At 38.9% G+C, this 17,730-nt stretch overlaps 1 protein-coding gene and 1 pseudogene across 3 annotated transcripts; one reads left to right on the top strand and one right to left on the bottom strand.

Annotated features, from left to right (window-relative positions):
• Window positions 1–2,450: 2,450 nt before the first annotated feature.
• LOC112287865 (uncharacterized) lies at window positions 2,451–10,585 on the bottom strand (annotated as a pseudogene). The gene is made up of 19 exons (XR_012218706.2): window positions 10,247–10,585; window positions 9,718–9,969; window positions 9,233–9,394; window positions 8,510–8,596; window positions 8,077–8,194; window positions 7,761–7,954; window positions 7,526–7,623; window positions 7,357–7,392; window positions 6,831–6,948; window positions 6,294–6,533; window positions 6,062–6,156; window positions 5,809–5,874; window positions 5,621–5,659; window positions 5,131–5,265; window positions 4,368–4,625; window positions 4,034–4,152; window positions 3,649–3,742; window positions 2,951–3,133; window positions 2,451–2,720 (listed from the first exon to the last, which is right to left on the bottom strand). The product of XR_012218706.2 is annotated as an uncharacterized LOC112287865 (transcript).
• A 1,457-nt stretch (window positions 10,586–12,042) lies between these two features.
• Window positions 12,043–15,366, top strand: LOC112290998 (uncharacterized). 2 transcript variants are annotated; one of them, XM_090254615.1, is made up of 8 exons: window positions 12,043–12,258; window positions 12,765–12,885; window positions 13,036–13,181; window positions 13,276–13,321; window positions 13,444–13,555; window positions 13,912–14,030; window positions 14,225–14,299; window positions 14,450–15,366. In XM_090254615.1, exons 1-8 carry the CDS (start codon window positions 12,119–12,121, stop codon window positions 14,885–14,887), a joined length of 1,197 nt encoding a protein of 398 aa, XP_090110741.1. In that variant the 5' UTR covers window positions 12,043–12,118; the 3' UTR covers window positions 14,888–15,366. The 2 variants fall into 2 exon arrangements, with proteins under 2 accessions (XP_090110741.1, XP_090110745.1); XM_090254619.1 differs by having other exon boundaries at window positions 12,044–12,258; window positions 13,484–13,555; window positions 13,902–14,030.
• The last annotated feature ends 2,364 nt before the right edge of the window (window positions 15,367–17,730 follow it).

Below are 17,730 nucleotides of genomic sequence, written 5' to 3' on the forward strand. Positions count from 1 at the left end.
TTTTTTAAATCAAAGTTTGCCAAGAAAGTAGGTACAATGGAATTTCCATCAAATTTTTTATATGAATAGAAGTGACGGATGAGGTATGTGGCATTAGGTATTTTTCTAGGCAATTCATAGTAATACTTTGCTTGAGGTTTAGGAAAGAAGCACAGAATGGTGACATAAGAGTGAGCTAAAGCAAAATCCATAGATCTTAGAAAGTTGGATATATTTTCTATAAGAAATCTATAATTGGTATCTAATATTCAATTAATGCTTGTCAATAAGTTGATATAGCTTACTATGGACCTATAATCAATGCTTATGAAATTTGCAAAAATAGTCAATGTTACTATCATTCTAATGGCATATTACAATGTACTTTCTTAATATAATCATGGTATAAGAAGTTAATATTATTAATCAACAACTTTTGTCTAGAGAATGTAAGTTACTTCAATTATCATGCACTTATTCATCAATGACTAGAACCATTTTATTCATTGTAAATTATCTAAACTTTAAACATGGATAGTGGTTCTATTTTCATATTCCAAAAGAATTGAAGCAAAAAATACGTCATGATCTATGCAGTAAAAATATGAACTTTTAATGGCCAAAGGCTTGAAAGCAAGCATGAAACATTGCATATATGCTTATGATGGAGTACTCTCCTTGCATATTATTATTGTGGTTTACATGGAATATAATATTAATGATTCTACAAATAACTATGCCTTTCAAAAGTGATCCATTTCCAAACTTATCACTTGGATTGGTTTAGCAAGTTGATATAAATTGACATATCCCTATCACATGAAACTAGCACTTTGTGAGTCATTTGAGAAGGAACTTGTTGAGTGAAACCACTCTTCTACTAGTACATAATTTTGATTGCACAAATTGTTTAATCCAATTATTACTTGATATTGTTTACTTCAACAATAATAAAGAACAAATTAGTGACAATAGTTTTTGTCTCCATTTCCATCTACATTTGATACACACAACTTTCATTGATATATCATTTGTTACAGTTCTCATAAGTGTTCTTTTATTATAGTAATATATGAGCCACTTGAGAAATTGATTGAAGGATGAAGCATAGCATAAATCCTCAAAACTTAGATTGAAATATAGATTCAAGGTATGATTCATATCATGTGGCACTCAGTTTTCTACATTCAAGTTGGTGCATGGTTTTGTACTTCTAAGTCTGTTTTTGATCTTAGTTCACAACAAGTCCTCTTTGGATTTCAATTCTTCATGTTTTGAGGTAATTTTTATTAAAACCTATTCTTAATCCCTTCTTAAAATTTTCTATATCAATTATTTATCTTATTTACTTTAATTTGGCTCACTTAAGCCCCTACAAAGTAAATAGTAGTCTCTTCTTCAAGAAGGCAGCATTAGCATTTATTAATTTTTGCTACCTCCTTGTCTATTATCTATATTTCTAAGATAATTTGCTAAAATATTTTCATTTAAGCTTCTCTATAATATAATCTTTCCTTTCTTTCACCATATAGTCATGCTACCACATGACAATGGTTGCTATAAAATAGATATCCAATTAATGCTTTGTATAAGATGAAAAAAAATTCAAATAGCTCCTTATACCAAAATATTTTAGTATATCTCAAATCTTTAATCCTATTAAATTGCTCATGAGTGGTTTTTTGTGTGTTATTTTAATAACTCAACACTCTTAATATTGTACCCTTCTTATCAATATTTTAGGGACTCCCAACAATTGATTACCTATCAATAAGTTGCTCACAAAATGCAAGACAACTACTCAACATTTATATTTGTAGACACTTATGGATAAACAAATGAAATATAAATGTCAAAGTGCAAATTAGATACATGTTTTGCAAAATCATGTGGTTACAAGTTGAATAACATTTAAAATAAAATACCACAATATAGTCAAGCACTCAACAAATAGTTTAAAAATTCCCAATTATCAGATTGTCAAAACAAAAGTAAGTATGCTACAAATATTATACTTTTCCGTTGCATGCAGTTTTACCATCAGTGAAAAGGCGAACAGTTAACTTTTGTCAAAGTGTACAAATATACATCAGCAGATATATCAAAAGTATGTGATTGTATCTCTTAAATGTGCAGTCTCAACCTTCTCTAAATCTTAGAATGTAACACCAGGAACAGAGAACACAGCAGGACTATCATAGGCAAGGTTTATCTAGTTGTTCAATGGTATTCTTATTTAATTTGTTTGTTTATTTTTGAAAGAGGAGATTTTTTGGTTCAATACTCCAATTTTCAGTTCAATATTTCAAAAAAAACTCTGTACGCCAAAAGATTATAAAACTTCACTCTATACATGAAGACAAATACACTGAACGTGTAGTTCAGACTAGATTTGAAACTTATCCTTTCCTAAGGTAAAGAAAGTTTCAAATAACAAAATGAACATTTACGTGACAAAGGTGCTCTCTACAAAATATAAAGCCACCAGATTGGTGTCAATTGGCATCCATTAACAGCTTTCCAACAATTGTACAGATCAAAGTAGCAAGATCGTGCAATGCAACCTGTTGATACCCAGAATAAGCAAAGCACGGCCTGCACAATGAGAGAATCTAAAAATATCCATACTTACAAAGAATAAATCAACGACTGGGAACTGTGCGATAGTGAAGGTATAGGTCCTCTGGTTTCTTCCAAACAAACGCCCTCACAGTCGCTAAACTCATATCAGGTGACAGAACCTGAAACAGAACACCAGCTTCAGTGCAAAAAGAACAGAAACTACTGAAAATGAAAACAAGTCTTGTTCTAACTGCCGCCAATTGAAGAGTATATACTCAGATCATCTGCAATACTTTAATGCATAATAAACACATGTATTCTTCATCAACAATTTAGCCTATCACCGCTAGGAACTAAACTTTGCCAGGGGACCAATAACAATACAAAAATTGAAGGCAGCCGTACTCACCTGATCGTTACATAAAATTTGCACGACAGGTTTTGTGCCTTGTGGCCAATTCCTTGAGCCAGGCCTAAACGTATTAGCTCCTATTCCATTGGCATTTTGTTGACCCGCTGAAGCATTTGACATTAACCCAGTTTCTTCAAGAGGCCTCTCAAAGAGTAACTTTTCTAATACATAGTTTTGGACCTGTTCAACAGACGGGACAGGGTGAGTTCTCAAGCCAGTAGAATGTAGAATATAAACTACACCTACGACTATGGTATGTGAATAGACTTTTGTTTAAGTTCACAACTGTCTCACTGTCCAAGTCATCAAACTACGAAATTCACAACAGCGCACCTTAAAAAGACCCCAAAGCTTTACCTAGTAACCCCATTCAACTATTATACGTATCAAACATAACAAATACGTGTGAAATGTCTAACTGAGAGTAGTTCAGAGGACTTCGACTTTTATCTTCTGCAGAAAGCAGGGCAATGTAGGAAAGTTCATTTAAATCAACTCCTACAACGACCCGCTAGAGTCGTACCCTTGTTCTAATATCGAATGAAATATTCCTGTACAGGTTTAGGTTCTCATGCACACAAAATGTGCATGTTGGCCTAATACCCCATAACGACCTGAGTGTCAACACGCACGAAGAGATTACAAGTCTTAAATGCTTAAGTGAGTCATTCCATTGTTTAAGAATGAGAACTTACTTTGTGTATCCGGAGAATCCGTGGTGCACTTAACTTGCCTTGAGTGAGGACGGTGATTGTTTGACCTTCACATGGATGAAGAAAAAAGCTACACCTTTACACACAAATACACAAAGACTGAGATAAGCAACAACAAAACTACTGACAGAAAGACAGATGTACATCATAGACTCGTATGCTTACCGTGCACTGGTAAAATCGATATATGGATCCGTCAAAGCTTATCATGGGTGCAACAATTATACATCACTACAAATATGTTAAGAACCATACAATCTGAATTTACTAAATCAAGCTCATCAAAAACACCGCCTTCAATTAGATCTATACATTTCTTTTGGATATATCATGCTCAGAATTCTCAGTTTTCTGGCACTGTACATACTTTGCATTTTCACGCTGAGACGAACGTCCATGAAGGACACAGTCGACACACCACCCTGGCAGATCCTTCTCATCCACTGTTTCATCAAGTTCAGTTGCTTTTTTCCTCCATGGTACACCCTGCAAGAGACGAGAAAGTAAGAAAGAGATTCTGCAACGTAAGAAGAAAGCAACACAAAGGCCAGAACTAATTGTTGAATGTCTGGTATCACATCCATGAGCTTTGGAACCAAACCCTGTCCTAAAAACAACATCCAAATGCTCTAAGAGTTGCATGAGCAGACAAGAGATATAGTTCACAAATCATCCTCCATTCTGAAACTAAACCACTTTACCTGGGAGCATTCAAAGATGATGGATGGAGGAAACTGGGTTGAGAATTCAAAAGAACGCAGCACACGTGTCTGCTGGTTGTTCGGCTCATGTTGAGAGTCATCCAAAGCTGTTAGCCGACTTGAGGCATGTTCCCCAGCTCCAGAACTCAAACTGGGACTAACATCCCCATTTGGGGTGGCACGTGCAACTGCCTTCGTTCGCCTTTGAGTTAACCAGTGTGCAAGGAGCCCACGTAGTGTTTCTTGACCAATGTTCAACTACATTTTCATGTATCACGCACAATATTAGGCACATAGAGGAATTAGAATTCAAAAGTCACACACTTGAACTCGTTACGATGGGCCAGGAATAGAATTCATTAGAGAAAGAGGGAGACGGCACCAGAAGTAAATAAGCAAATTCTGAAAGACGAGAGACAAAAGAGCGAAAGACAATGAAGAGGCTAGCTGAACCATGGAGATCTAAAAAAGCATCGTAAGGCATCATACTAATATTAACACTGAGTAACCTCTAGCCAAGTGAAGAAGATTATACGGTTGAAACCACTTGAATAATTGCCCACACACCATCACACAAATACTGTTCCTAGTACAAGGGAAGGCAGTTGCTTCATCCTCAACACACCTACTCCAAGATTTTGTATAGACCACGAAAATCTGGTTACACCAATAAAATATGCATTCCAAAGTAGATCTTAGGTCATCTCAAACCAATGAACAACACATAGCAAGATTTGCATGCAGCACATGCACGTAAACTTACCTTGAGTTCTTCTGAAGCACCAGGGACGTGCAAATCAACAGCATACATTTCTGCTGAGAAACATTGAGGTGTGTCCAGATGCACAGACATACTTCCTAACCTTGTGTCCATCGTAAACCATGCTGGCACGCTCACCTGTGTCGCAACCAATCTCTTCCGTCATAAGTTACATCTTGAAATAAATCCCAACTTGTCAACAATAATACAGCACAAGTCCAGTGAAAATTGGCATCTACTCAAAACGAAGAAAACCAAATCTGAGGGTTGATGTGAGTGTTATTCAAATCTGAGGGTTGATGAGGCACGCTGTAGAATAGGAGAAAAATGCAAATTTCTCATCTTTCATTTCTGCAGAATCTATGTCACTTGCTAATACTGTAACACGTAAAGCACTACGAGGATGGTTACTCAGCAGCTGAAGAACCAAAATTATGTCATTATCTTAGTGCTTCACCAAATGAATTCTAAGTGAGGAGAAAAATGAACCCACCATTTCAAACAGTTTCTTCTCTTTCTCTTCAAAATCCACCTGCAGAAGGAAATTAACTCAAGTAATTTCAGAAATGGTATCAAAGTATGTAAAGCATAGTATAATAGAATCTTATCGAAAGCACGTATGTTGATGCTGCACCATATGCAGATTCTAATCAACTATTGCGAAAGTGGACAGGATTCTACCTTTCCATAATCCTCAACTACAGCTCCACGTGTAATTTCCCAGCGCTTCACAATGCATGCCGCGTCCTGAAGAAACATTAAAATGTTCAAAGTGCACGAAGCTTACTCTATTAAATGCTGCAGGGCTTGTGACAGTTAGACAAGAAACTTGAGAACCTACCAATAGAGGGTAAATCTGCTGAAGTGATTTAATTCCATTCCACAGTAGTTATCATGACACAAAAATAATATTAGTATGAAAGGCGTAGCAAACCTTGGTTAGAACGTGACGTCGATCATTTAAAATTGCATGCTGCACAATGCAGGAGTTCCACGAATCACTGAAGTAGGCTGACTGTACAAAGGAACCTGTTATTGCAGAAGTTTATTCGAGTTATTCAGACAGTAAAACATTCAAAAAGGAAGACACTGATCCCAACACATCTTAAAATAATAAAAAAGTTCAAGCAAATTAAAGGTTTGCGAAAAGGAATTGTATAACGTACAGGAGCTGATCCATCTATATTTGCTCTAGCACGAGCAAATGGAAGTAATCCAGCAACGAATGAGCTGGTTCTTTGTAAGGTTTTAGTAGCAGATCGCTCACGTGCGGGCCATTTATGGAGTGAGGAGTCGGTAGTTGCCGCCCAAAGCCATTCGTCAACTTGTAAGGCCAATCCCAACACTGGATGTTCCTCTTTACAAAGTAAAATACTTTCCCTAGTAGACAAGTCCGTGAGATATACCTGATTCAACCAAGATAGAATGAAGGGAATTAATCTAAGATTATGACCAGTCAATATATGTGTCAACTGATTTTAAAATAAAAATTAGACAGAACATTCAGCAAGATATCGAAGTGAAAATTGAATCACTGTGAATTCATTTGTGTTAGAACTTGTGGATATTTACAAAGTAATACTGTCGGAAACGTGGTGACCCCTGTAATTATCAAATATTTACAAGATGGGTAAATTGTGATGATTAACGTGAACAGAACTGCCAACAGCCAAAAGCATTAAGTAGTCCTTTAAAGAACTTACAGAGAAGTCGCGACCACTATACACATGACTGAATGATGGCGTGCTTGCAAGGGCCCAAACAGAATCAATGTGAACCGCATAAGAATGAATGCAACGTTGTTGCCCCAAGTCCCAGAGCCTGTATGTGCAGAAAATGAGAGATTTCTCATAAGTAGAAAAGAACTCTTACTAGGTGGTCGAATCAGATAAGCAATTATAAACCGGCAACTAGCTCATACATAATACCCTCAAAAAGGACTAATTTTCATTTTCAATAATCGAACCTCATCTCATTTTCTCAATTTGTCTTACAGATTCACCCAAGAAGCAACGATTTCTGGGACCAATGTCAATACGAAGCTGCAAAGACTTCCAGTATCATATACAATGGATCTCATTCAAGACTACAAGCCATTGGCTACTTGAATCCTTAGAAAGCATATATACTAATCATTAGCATTTGGCACCAGAACGCTTAAAAGAGAGAACGTGAAACCGTTAAATGAACAGTAGGTGGCATGCTAGACCAGATGATGATAGAACTAACCGTATCATGGAGTCTGATGACCCTGATAAGCAAAGTCTCTATACACTCAAAAGCAAATGAGAGTTGAGTGCAGCAAACATATTACCAATCAGAGATTACCATTAGATAGCCAACTGAGAAAAAAATGAAGGGATAATTTAAGGAAAAAGCATCTACTTAGCATAGCCACCTGCCAGTAGGGTCTAGAAGTAGAGCTCGAACATTGTCAGTGTGACCTTTTAGTTTCATTTGTTTAGATCCAGTTCTTGGATCCCAAACTCGGACAACCTACACGACTCAGAACAGGTGAGGTTACAATTTGAAATGGAACTTCTAAATCACTTCTCTCGAGTTGCAAATGTGAAAGAGTAGTAGTCAGGAATGGACACTTTTCGAATAAAATAAGCTGGAAACGTACAACTGACCTTTTCTGTACCACCAGACACCAAAATGGTCCCCATACCATTCATGGAGAGAGCGTATACAGACTCTTTGTGGCCTTTGGCAGGTAGAGGAGCATAGCCTAGTGAACTTTTCTGTACAGAAGCGGCAGCGACATGGTTGTTCGAGGCGATTGCACGATCATCTGAAAATATCGTGTTCTCAGAAACACGCCAAGCTAAAAAGAAACTTGACCACAAACAGCATACTTGTGCAATCGCTTCGTAATACCTGCAGAATGTGTTTTCGCACCAAGTTTGAGCCAGATCCACTAAAAGATTCTAGAAAGCAAAAACTCACGTTCAAAATTTCCATCCTCATTGGCATCATTTTGCGCTCTAGCAACCGGCACCACAGCAGCTTCTAAATCCCATATGAAAACCTCTCGACTCAACCCACCAGAAGCCACTGTATTATTCTGGACACACACAACCGATAGTAGGAGCAGTTTTAAGCTCAACGTGTACAGAAAAAAATCTAAAACGCCTCACACATTTATTCAAATAAAATACTGTAGATCTTTTACACTCTTGAGTGAACGCTTGAGTTCAACTAAAAGCTGTAAGATGCTCGTTTTCATTATCAGACAGATAAAGAAAACCTACTCTTCAACTTAACAAACATCGCAAAATATGTTTCTTAGAAGCCTAGTTCCACTACACAAAGAAAGGTACTTTCGGGAAAAGACTTTATTTTAAAAATTTACAATGCAGGTGGGAATTTTCAGACTCACATGACGGGCAGCAGCCAGTGAAGTCACATAATCAGGATGTTCCCGAAAGGTCCGAGTACATTCGCCGTCAGAAAAAGGCTTCCAAGTCTATTATCAAGCATAAATCCAAGGGTCAACAAATGGTGCTCGGAATAAACAAACAGAAACTTTGTGAATTTCACCATGTCCTCACTCAAGCCTTGACTGATCTCAAACCTAAATCTAAAACCCAGATCAGACTGGATGTAAAGACTTAGAAGGGAATAATGTCATAGAAATGCTAGGAGACTGTATGAGGAGGATTGAACTTATCAAGCCGGAAAACCATTAAACCTTCAGTGTGGTGTCCGAGGAGCAGGATACAAGAGTATTATCACTGGTGACTACGACATCGTTAACCAGCAGAAAAATACCAAACAGCTTATTTTCCGCACACATGTTCAACACAAATAATAGGACGACCACACTCGAATAAAGAGTTAAGAATTCTGATGCACAGGCATCTAGGAGGATAGTTTTAACAGTTGGCTTGCACACGTTTCTACTCCAAAAGCTCAGTACTTGAATACAAGAAGTATATGTATTAAGAAGTGGTAGTGTCACAGTTTGGAACTGTTCACTGCCTATCACTCGATTCAAATCCCCAATTCTTCACACAATAAAAGCAAGACGTATCTGCTTAGTTAGTCTTCCCAAGGAAGACTAACTGATCTTAATTTGAAGTGCTAATGTATGAATGAATACCCAATCAACGTGGGATTCGAATGTGGCACCACACACAGCCTCATCCCCTCCAAGTTCCCACCTCTTCAAGGTTCCATCACGACTGGCACTGAACAGATATTCGCCCTCATTGTCGCCTTTGAAACCATTGGGAACAGTTACAGAATTAATTCCTGAACAATGCTGCAAGCCCAAAAACAAAAACGAAAAAAAATCAAAAAAAGAATGTCAGATGAAATTCAAGTGTGGAATTAGATTTTAACGGCGACAGAAAACTTCTCAACGTGACGACTAGAAGGTATTTTCAAGAAGAATGACAGGGTTCGAAAATGACAGGGTTCTAAAACGTCGTGTCATGGTTCACAACAGCTCAGCATCTCGTCACAGCTAAACAATTAAGATACAGTGACATAAGAGAACGTCAACTTCGACAACAAATGAAACAAATTTTTATCCTCCGAAAGAGAGCTTTAAGAATTCTATTTAACTTGTTAAAAAATGAGTACCTTGGAGTCATTGGAATCCCTTAAAACATAGGTCATACGCCGCTCTTTGCGAGGGCGAGTCGAATTGGCAGTGTTTCCAGTGCTACCGACCAGATGCATCTTGTTAAAATTATCACTACATCCCCTCCACCAGTCTGCAGTCAACTCTGTTCTTGTTCTTATCCTTTCTACAGCGAGGTTGGCTTACCAAAAGCAGAACCACAACGCGACCCTTGATCGGGACACGCAGCTCAAGGTTATCACAATTGGCACCTGCAAGAACAAAATCAAGCTAATCATTATTTGATTCCTAACCTGTAAAACGTGAAGCGTTCTCACAAAGCGAATTGCTTTGAATGCACGAGAAGGGGCATCAAAAAGATCCAATTCGCGCAATCCAAAGCAGACAGCGATCAAGCACTAACATGAATGCACAAATGTAATTTATGAAACTTGATTCACGACAGTTCGGCACTGGAGCATGGAAAATTCAGCAACCTCCGCATCAACCTTTAAAAAGTAATGTATCGTTTGAGTTTCAGGACATAACTTGCTCATAGTTGAAAGAGAAGGGACAATATGGAAACTGACGATCCCGAACCAATTCCTTGCAACGTACACGCTGGTGAAACTAAATTAGGTCAAGGATATCGCTGGATTGAAAACCGGATTAAATATTTTGTAACACGTAGACGAAGAATGAACAAACTGATAAAATTACTGCACACGGATGAAAGAATTGGCAATCATAGTAACAAAACAACGTCAAGGATGACAAAATGCGGGAGACGCTGTGCTCATTCACCACGACCATGCACCACGAGCTAAATAGGTCGAGTGTGCGTGGCAAACTACAATAAACCAGCAAACATATCCCCCTAACCTTTCTGCTTCCAAGAGTAATTGCAAGAACACTCCGTAGCACATAATGATATAACAAAAGTTGAAATTGCCAATCAAGTCTTCTCAAAAGATAGAACGAAAGGATATAAATGCTCAACCGGAAATGCACAGGGGGCAAGCAGCGCGAAATAATCGGGACCTTGCGAGGGACTTCGTGATTGGTTCGAGGCGCCCGTGATTCGATCGGGCTGACGACGATGAAGCGAAGTCAAATCGGGTCCGGTAGAAAGAGGAAGGTGAAAGAGCTCTAGCCAAACCCTTAAACGAGTCTTCATCGGAGTCCCGTGCCGTTGAGGTCCTGATTGAGGTGTCCTCCTGCATGCGTTCACACTCGCAGGGTACTACCATGCTCTGTTCACATACACACACACACTAAATATGTATATATATATATATATATATATAGAGAGAGAGAGAGAGAGAGAGAGAGAGAGAGAGAGAGAGAATAATAATAGATGAAGACAGAATCCTTTGCCTTAATGTCACTTTTAGGTGATCAATCACACAATAATATCCATCCACATGAGAAGCTGATGTGTTTTTTTTTTGGTAAAACAAATAAAACACATCTTTATTTTCGTGTCCTTGTTTGTTAGTTAGTCAGTTAGTTAGTTTGTTTTGTTTTGTTTTGTGTTGTTTTCTTTTTTTTTTTTTTTTTTTTTTTACCATATTATTTTAATTAAAACTATTTCTAAGATATCTATAACAAATTTCTTATTAAATGAGCAACAAGCCTAACACAATTTTTTTTAAAATAATATTTCTTGACAATATTCAGAATTGGTTGTTTTTGGTATATTTTTGATGTCAATATATGTACATATATACATACATACATACATATTGGCAATGTCATGTAGCAGCCGCTAGTGTACAAATATCAGAGGCTGTTTTCTAAGATCTTATTAGAAACTCGTGAATAGTAGTCAAAGCAAATATAGTCGGTCTGAATCGTATTCCTTTTTCACTGATTTATATTTAAAAAAATATTAAAATTCAGATTACATCCCTGAACTACAAAGCCTGAATATGGCGATTTTAATTCGATATATTTATATATATATATATATATATATGGGTAAGTGTGTGTGTAAAACACTACAAATCACTTATTTCGATTTAGGCATTTTATGAAGAGTACATTGCGACAAATCAAGTATTACAATTAGTAAACCTGAAAAAGTATGCATTGAAATAGCCAACAAAGAAAGCATAAAAAGAAACAATCAATAATTACATGCAAGACCCCCCAAAATAGACTAATCCCAAGCCATCTTTATCCTCCACATCTTTTACCTTCACATTATAGGTGATACGCACGATTGAAGCTGCAGTGTCGAATAGTGACACGGAGAGTCCAACTCAGCAGAGCAAAGTTGCTTACGTGGACAGAGATGGGGCACGCTTCGTGGGAACAGTGTTGCGGCGTTAGAATAAAGACTCGCTTAGCAGCGAGCGGGCGTGGACATGGCGCCGGTCCTCCTCGCCACTCTTGGCCCAAGGGTTTTGCTCTCACGTCATGAAATTTGTTGTTGGGGGCCTCGCGAGACTGATTTCGAGACTGATTACGTGCACGCGCTGGTTTTGGGTTCAGGGTCAGGAAGCGACGACTCGACCCACAACAGGTGGGTCTCGTCAAGGCAGGCTGCGTCAATACAGGTACTGATCAGCACTTCCAAGGTTGATCGGGCTGTCGAGTGGAGTGGGCTCTGCAGATTTTTAGGCTACGAATTCTCCTCTTCTATTGTTCGGAAGGTGGTGAACCGTTCATTCTTTTCATTACCCACGCGTCTCTGAACTGGCCGCCTGAGTGTCGGCGAACTTCCTCTTCTGGATTTGAATTTTGCGGATCTATTCCGTGGATGAGAAATTAGTGGGTCTGTTGGCTCTGAGTGAGCCGGGCTAATTGCAAGACAGAGACGATAGACGCGACTTGCCAAAGGAGATATTACGGTCATCAGAACGATTTGTATTGCACTCTACTCGCGACGGCTGTTGTTGAAACAGTCACTTTGCGATCACTAGTTTATGGCCTAGTCGCTTGGCAGTAGTTTATTCGAGCAATGTAAGACATGTCTTACTTTTAAGAAGCAGAGGACCCTAAGATTCGAAGCAATGCGGCCATGAAGTAGGATTTTTGAGTGGAATGGAGAGTTGGCATTTAGGGATATAGGTGAAATGAGGATGGGCGCCACTGTGGAGGAATGCGAATTGCCGTCCTTTTATGAGCTTTTGGATCGGTTCTCCCTCTTCGACTCATCCGCGTCGTCTGGATGTGACGTACAGGTCTCGAATTTTCTTTTTCCTCTTGCCATTTACTGCATTCTTCGAGTGTGAAATTTGTTGCTCGATTTGAGGACAGGCATTTCCAATAGGAATATCTTTGAAGTCTGAAAACGAGTTAGGCGTATTAAGGGCTCAACTTTTGGGGACCAGATTGGCAAGAATGGTTCTCTTTTCTGCAAATGTGAGGGGTGTATCCGATGGTCTGATTTTGTGGAAGGCCGTGACCCGTCCGACATCGAAGTCAAGTACGAGGTTTTCACACGGGAGCACGTTGCCGGGTTGGCGTGTTACTTGCGGTACGTGTGTGGACCTGATTTAGTCCTCACATGCTTCCATTTCGTTTCTTTTTTAGAGACCGATAAAGCATCCTCAAGCTTGTTTCTGTGACAGGACTAGAGCGGCAGAGTTCGAGCTCTCTGTCATGGATGTTCTAGAGGTATGCTACTGCTACAATACACTGGTTTAAGACTTGTGTGGAACAATATTACTAAACTTGAAAAATGCATTCCAATGATCCCTTCCACATCCGCTCGTTGACGATTACCGATTACGTTCTAGGCTAGGTTGAAAAACGAATTCGGTGTTTGGAGCCACGCAGGTAGGAGCAGGCAGCGGCCGTCTCTCCTACCATCTCAACAAATATCTATCCCAACTTTTCACAAAGAACCAGGTTGGTATACATGGAATACATGATTGTTATAACCTGGATTTTTTTTTTTTTTTTTTTTTTTTTTTTTTGGCTGGGCTTGGGCGGTCTTTCAATTCTTGTATTACGAAGAAGAAAATGCGGCTATTCATTCATCTCATCCTGCGTTTTTCACTATAAATGTACCAGCCATTTTCTTCCCTCTATGACTTTCATCTTCTTACATGAAGTGATCGTGTTCATTCTTCATTTTCATCGTTAGCTTTTACCCTTTGTGATTTAGGTCCCGTTTTAGGTACCTTAGTATCAGAAATCAGAGCACTCATGTAATTGCAGGAATACTAAGCTCAAGTCTAACTATTTTTACCAGGGTCCTGTAGTGAGAGTGGTAGCAACGGATAGTGGAGTACGAGGTCTCGATGGACCTTCAGTGAAGAAGGAGGACGCAATTGATGCCATATCTACCAGAAAAACACAAATCATAATCTCATCGTGGATGGTATTTTCAAGGACACCCACGTCGTTCACTCTTCTTGACCTAGTCTTTTGAATCCCTCATTGTTTCTTTTATGTCGACGGATGTTGATATAACGGATTTTCATAAGCATTGACACTCTAAAGGATTACCGCCCTTGTTTCCAACGGTGCCATTAGAAAATCTCCGATGATGACTTGTGATGTTGTAAATGGTAGCCAAGAAGCGTCGATTGGACAGCGCATATGAGGGTTCAGCAATCTGTCCTTGAGTACATACTTATAGGAGAAACAGTAAGTGTCTCTCATTGGTGTTATACTCTGTCCGTCATTTGCAAGTTGGTTGCTTCCTTGTACTTCACACTCTCATAATTTTTTCTTTCTTGAGGTTTGGTTTTGAGATTTTTCAAATAGGTTCTGACTACTCCCTTCGATGGTTTTCAGGACAACGGAATATGTGGGTGCCCCTGGAAGACATGGGGCTTCTCCTCGCCCTGGGACTGGAGCGACAGCGATGACAGCGACTTTGATGCCTCAGTGAGCATTGCTTTGCAATCACAAGAAGATGGATCTTGTCTCAGAGAGAGCAAAGAATCAACTAATGGCCATGACAGAACCCGAGGATCGATCTCGTCAAATAGTGGTTCGCAAATTGGAAGGACAAGAAGAGAGAAGCCGCTTTATGAGATTGATGGCTGGGAAAGATTAGAACTACACAGTCTAAGCAGATTGCAGTTATGCCGAACTGATGAGCGGTGGTCAAGCAGTCGGCATTCTCACACCGTTTCTTTCAGAAGGAAACAAGATGCAGCTGCTTGCTGTGGTCATACACTTTCACCTGGTGGATGGAAAATCGAAAACTCGTTCAGCGTCGAAGAATGACACCACTGCCTGAATGAGATCGTCGTATTGGTAAGCTGTGAACCCTGACGACATTTACCATGAACTTTATGAAGGTGTTGATCAACCAGCCAATTACTTGAATCATTAAACCTGTTACAGTTCGTGGACATGTTCAAAATCGTAAGACCAGTCAGAACAGTTGGTCCGATAGAATAAATACTAGTATTCTCGTAGAGGTAGAATTGCTACCTGCTCTCGAGACTCGTGCCCCATTATCGTCAGTTGAATCCATCGCCGGTTGTACCCTCATCTTAGTCAGAAGCATGAATAGTCTTTACTTCAAATGTTTCAAGGGTGGGGACCAAGCACTAATGGAAAAAATCCAACTTCTGTCTCTAGAGAATGAGGAGACCTTTCACTTTGACCGCCGGTGGCCACTGTATGCATCTTTGGTTAGTACATAAAGTTTTTGATAATTTTTTTAATGCAATCAACAGTGATATTCAAGATTTTCAAAACTAATTTCATGACATTTGTATGTATTAAAGTATGGTGTAGAATGTTATAGATTTTTTTTAAAATTTTTAATCTTATTTTTGAGAAAACCCAATAGTTGAAAAGTGAATTCAAAGGTTGTTTATGCACTCAGTCAGAGATAGAGTGAAATAGGTACCTAGATGGTATCCACTAGTTGGTATCCACTACTAAAAGATTTTCAATACCAAAAGTTTTAATAAATATTAAATTTTTAGCCTTGTTTTAATTGTTAAAAATATTTTTTTGTTTTATTTTTTTAAGTTTTAAACTTCTAATTATACACATCTATTTTAAATGCTTTAGAGTTTTTTAGCAATTGATTGTTATAAGTAAAGCACATATTTTAAAGCAATTACATAGCATCCAAGTTTATTGACATACATGCATTTTAGATGGATGAAATATAAAGGTCAAAGTACAAGTTGGATATTTGTTTTGTAAAATAATCCTACTAGTGTCACGGACACAGAAATACACACTCGAGATCTAACAAGAAGTTCAAGAAGAATTGGCAAGAATTAGATTAATCAGATGAATACAAAAACAACACCAAAGAGATGAGCTAGAATTCCAAGAGATGTATTGTTGAGACTGAAGAACTCTTCAACCTCAATTCTAATATATGCTCCTATTTAGGAAGCTTCTCAAGCAACTTCTACCACCTAGGAAGCTTCTAGAAGGTTCTAGAGACTTGCTTCTAGAAGGTTCTAGAAACTTGTCTTTAGAAGGTTCTAAGGACTATGTCCCTAACATCTTCTACGAACTAAGAAGCTTCTGGAAGGTTCTAGAAACCTGTCTCTAGAAGGTTCTAAGGACTATGTCCCTAATATCACCCCCTCCTTTAGCTTTGAGGTCTCTCAGAAGCAATGTTGTTGTTAATCAGTACCAACGCAAGAAAATGAAGATCTATCGCATAACGTCTGCTATGAACTCCAACTGTTGTTCACGAGGCAAGTAGTTCATCGGCCCTTGAAGCCAACGGTAGTGGCCGACTCCTTCAACTTCTGACCAAGCATGAACTTCCGTGTCCTTATTGTGAAATTATCCTACAAACACGCCTTCTGGCTGACCATCGTAAGTAGGCTCGGACTCAAATACTATCACCAGTGATCGGTTACTCGGTATCCTCCGTCATCGTCGTGGTGTATGCGGTTCTTCATCTCGGGGTCGCCTTCGTGAGCTAGTCGGTTGAGATAATCTGACTGGCATAGTATCTATCTCTTGGCTATCCATATCAGAAGACCAAACTATCGCTACTGAAAAAATTCTATTTTATCTTCATGAAAATAACTACATCAATTATGAATTTTGGTGGTGCTCTCCCCCTTTCTTATATTCTTGGGTGAGCAAGCTTCAGAAAGAAGCTATCGTCGAACCGGCTTAGGTTTATGAAGATGTTGTTGATGAAACTCCTGTGCCTTTTGCGGCGCATTGGCGAGATTTTCAGTTGGCTCCCACGTTCGCTCATTAATATCATAGCCGCACTAATGAACAAGATACTCCAACTTGCTCCACCTTCGTCGTGAATCCAGCACCTTTTCAACCTCGTATTCCTCGTGGTTCTTGACCTCAATACTAGGTGGTGGACATTGCACTCTTCCAAGAAAAGACGACTCTCGATAAGGCTCTAATAGAGAAACATGAAAGACTGGATGTACCTTCATAGAAGCTCGTAATTCCAGACGGTACGCCACTGGATTGTTTTGCTTCTGGATGATAAATGGACCCAATCATCGATAGTCCAACTTATCACATGGTCGCTTGGTCTTGATACTTCGTCGAAGAAGCCATGCTTTATCTCCAATTTTGAACGTAGGTGCTTGATTCCAAAATCTATCTGCAGACGCCTTGTAGGACTTTTGAGCGGATTGTAATTGAAGCTTCAACGTATTTTGAAGCTCTGATAGTTGTTTCGCAAATCCTTCGGCTACTAGATTGTTATTTGTTGACGAACTCAATAAATCAAGCTTCGGATGATACCCATAGTTAAAAAAGAATAGTGTATATTGAGTCGACGCATGGAGGGTGTTGTTATATACAAACTCGGCTAGCAGCAGATATGTGGTCCAATCGTCTTGCTGATACTTGATGCTGCATCGTAAGTATTGTTCCAAGACTTGGTTCACCCGTTGTCGTGTTGTAACACGAGTATACCATGAAAATATAAAGAAAGGGGACTTTTATTAATGTTCAGTTACCTCGAATATTGGGAGCAACGACCAATTTCAGTGCAAATACTGGGAGGCGAGGTTCAGTCACTCCGTTACAATCAGCCGGAACATACTGAAATGCTCCGTTCGATTCCAATAACGGGAGTCAGAAGGAAGGGAAAGGACCAATTCAAC

Source organism: Physcomitrium patens, chromosome 1 (genome assembly GCF_059467195.1).
Source record: "Physcomitrium patens ecotype Gransden chromosome 1, ASM5946719v1, whole genome shotgun sequence".
NCBI classification, from domain to species: domain Eukaryota; kingdom Viridiplantae; phylum Streptophyta; class Bryopsida; order Funariales; family Funariaceae; genus Physcomitrium; species Physcomitrium patens.

Coding starts and splice junctions, on each gene's coding strand:
- LOC112290998 (XM_090254615.1), top strand. CDS start 12,119: ATGAAATTTGTTGTTGGGGGCCTCGCGAGACTGATTTCGAGACTGATT. Junction 13,322..13,443: donor CTGTCATGGATGTTCTAGAG/GTATGCTACTGC, acceptor ATTACGTTCTAG/GCTAGGTTGAAAAACGAATT. Junction 14,031..14,224: donor TCATAATCTCATCGTGGATG/GTATTTTCAAGG, acceptor TGTAAATGGTAG/CCAAGAAGCGTCGATTGGAC.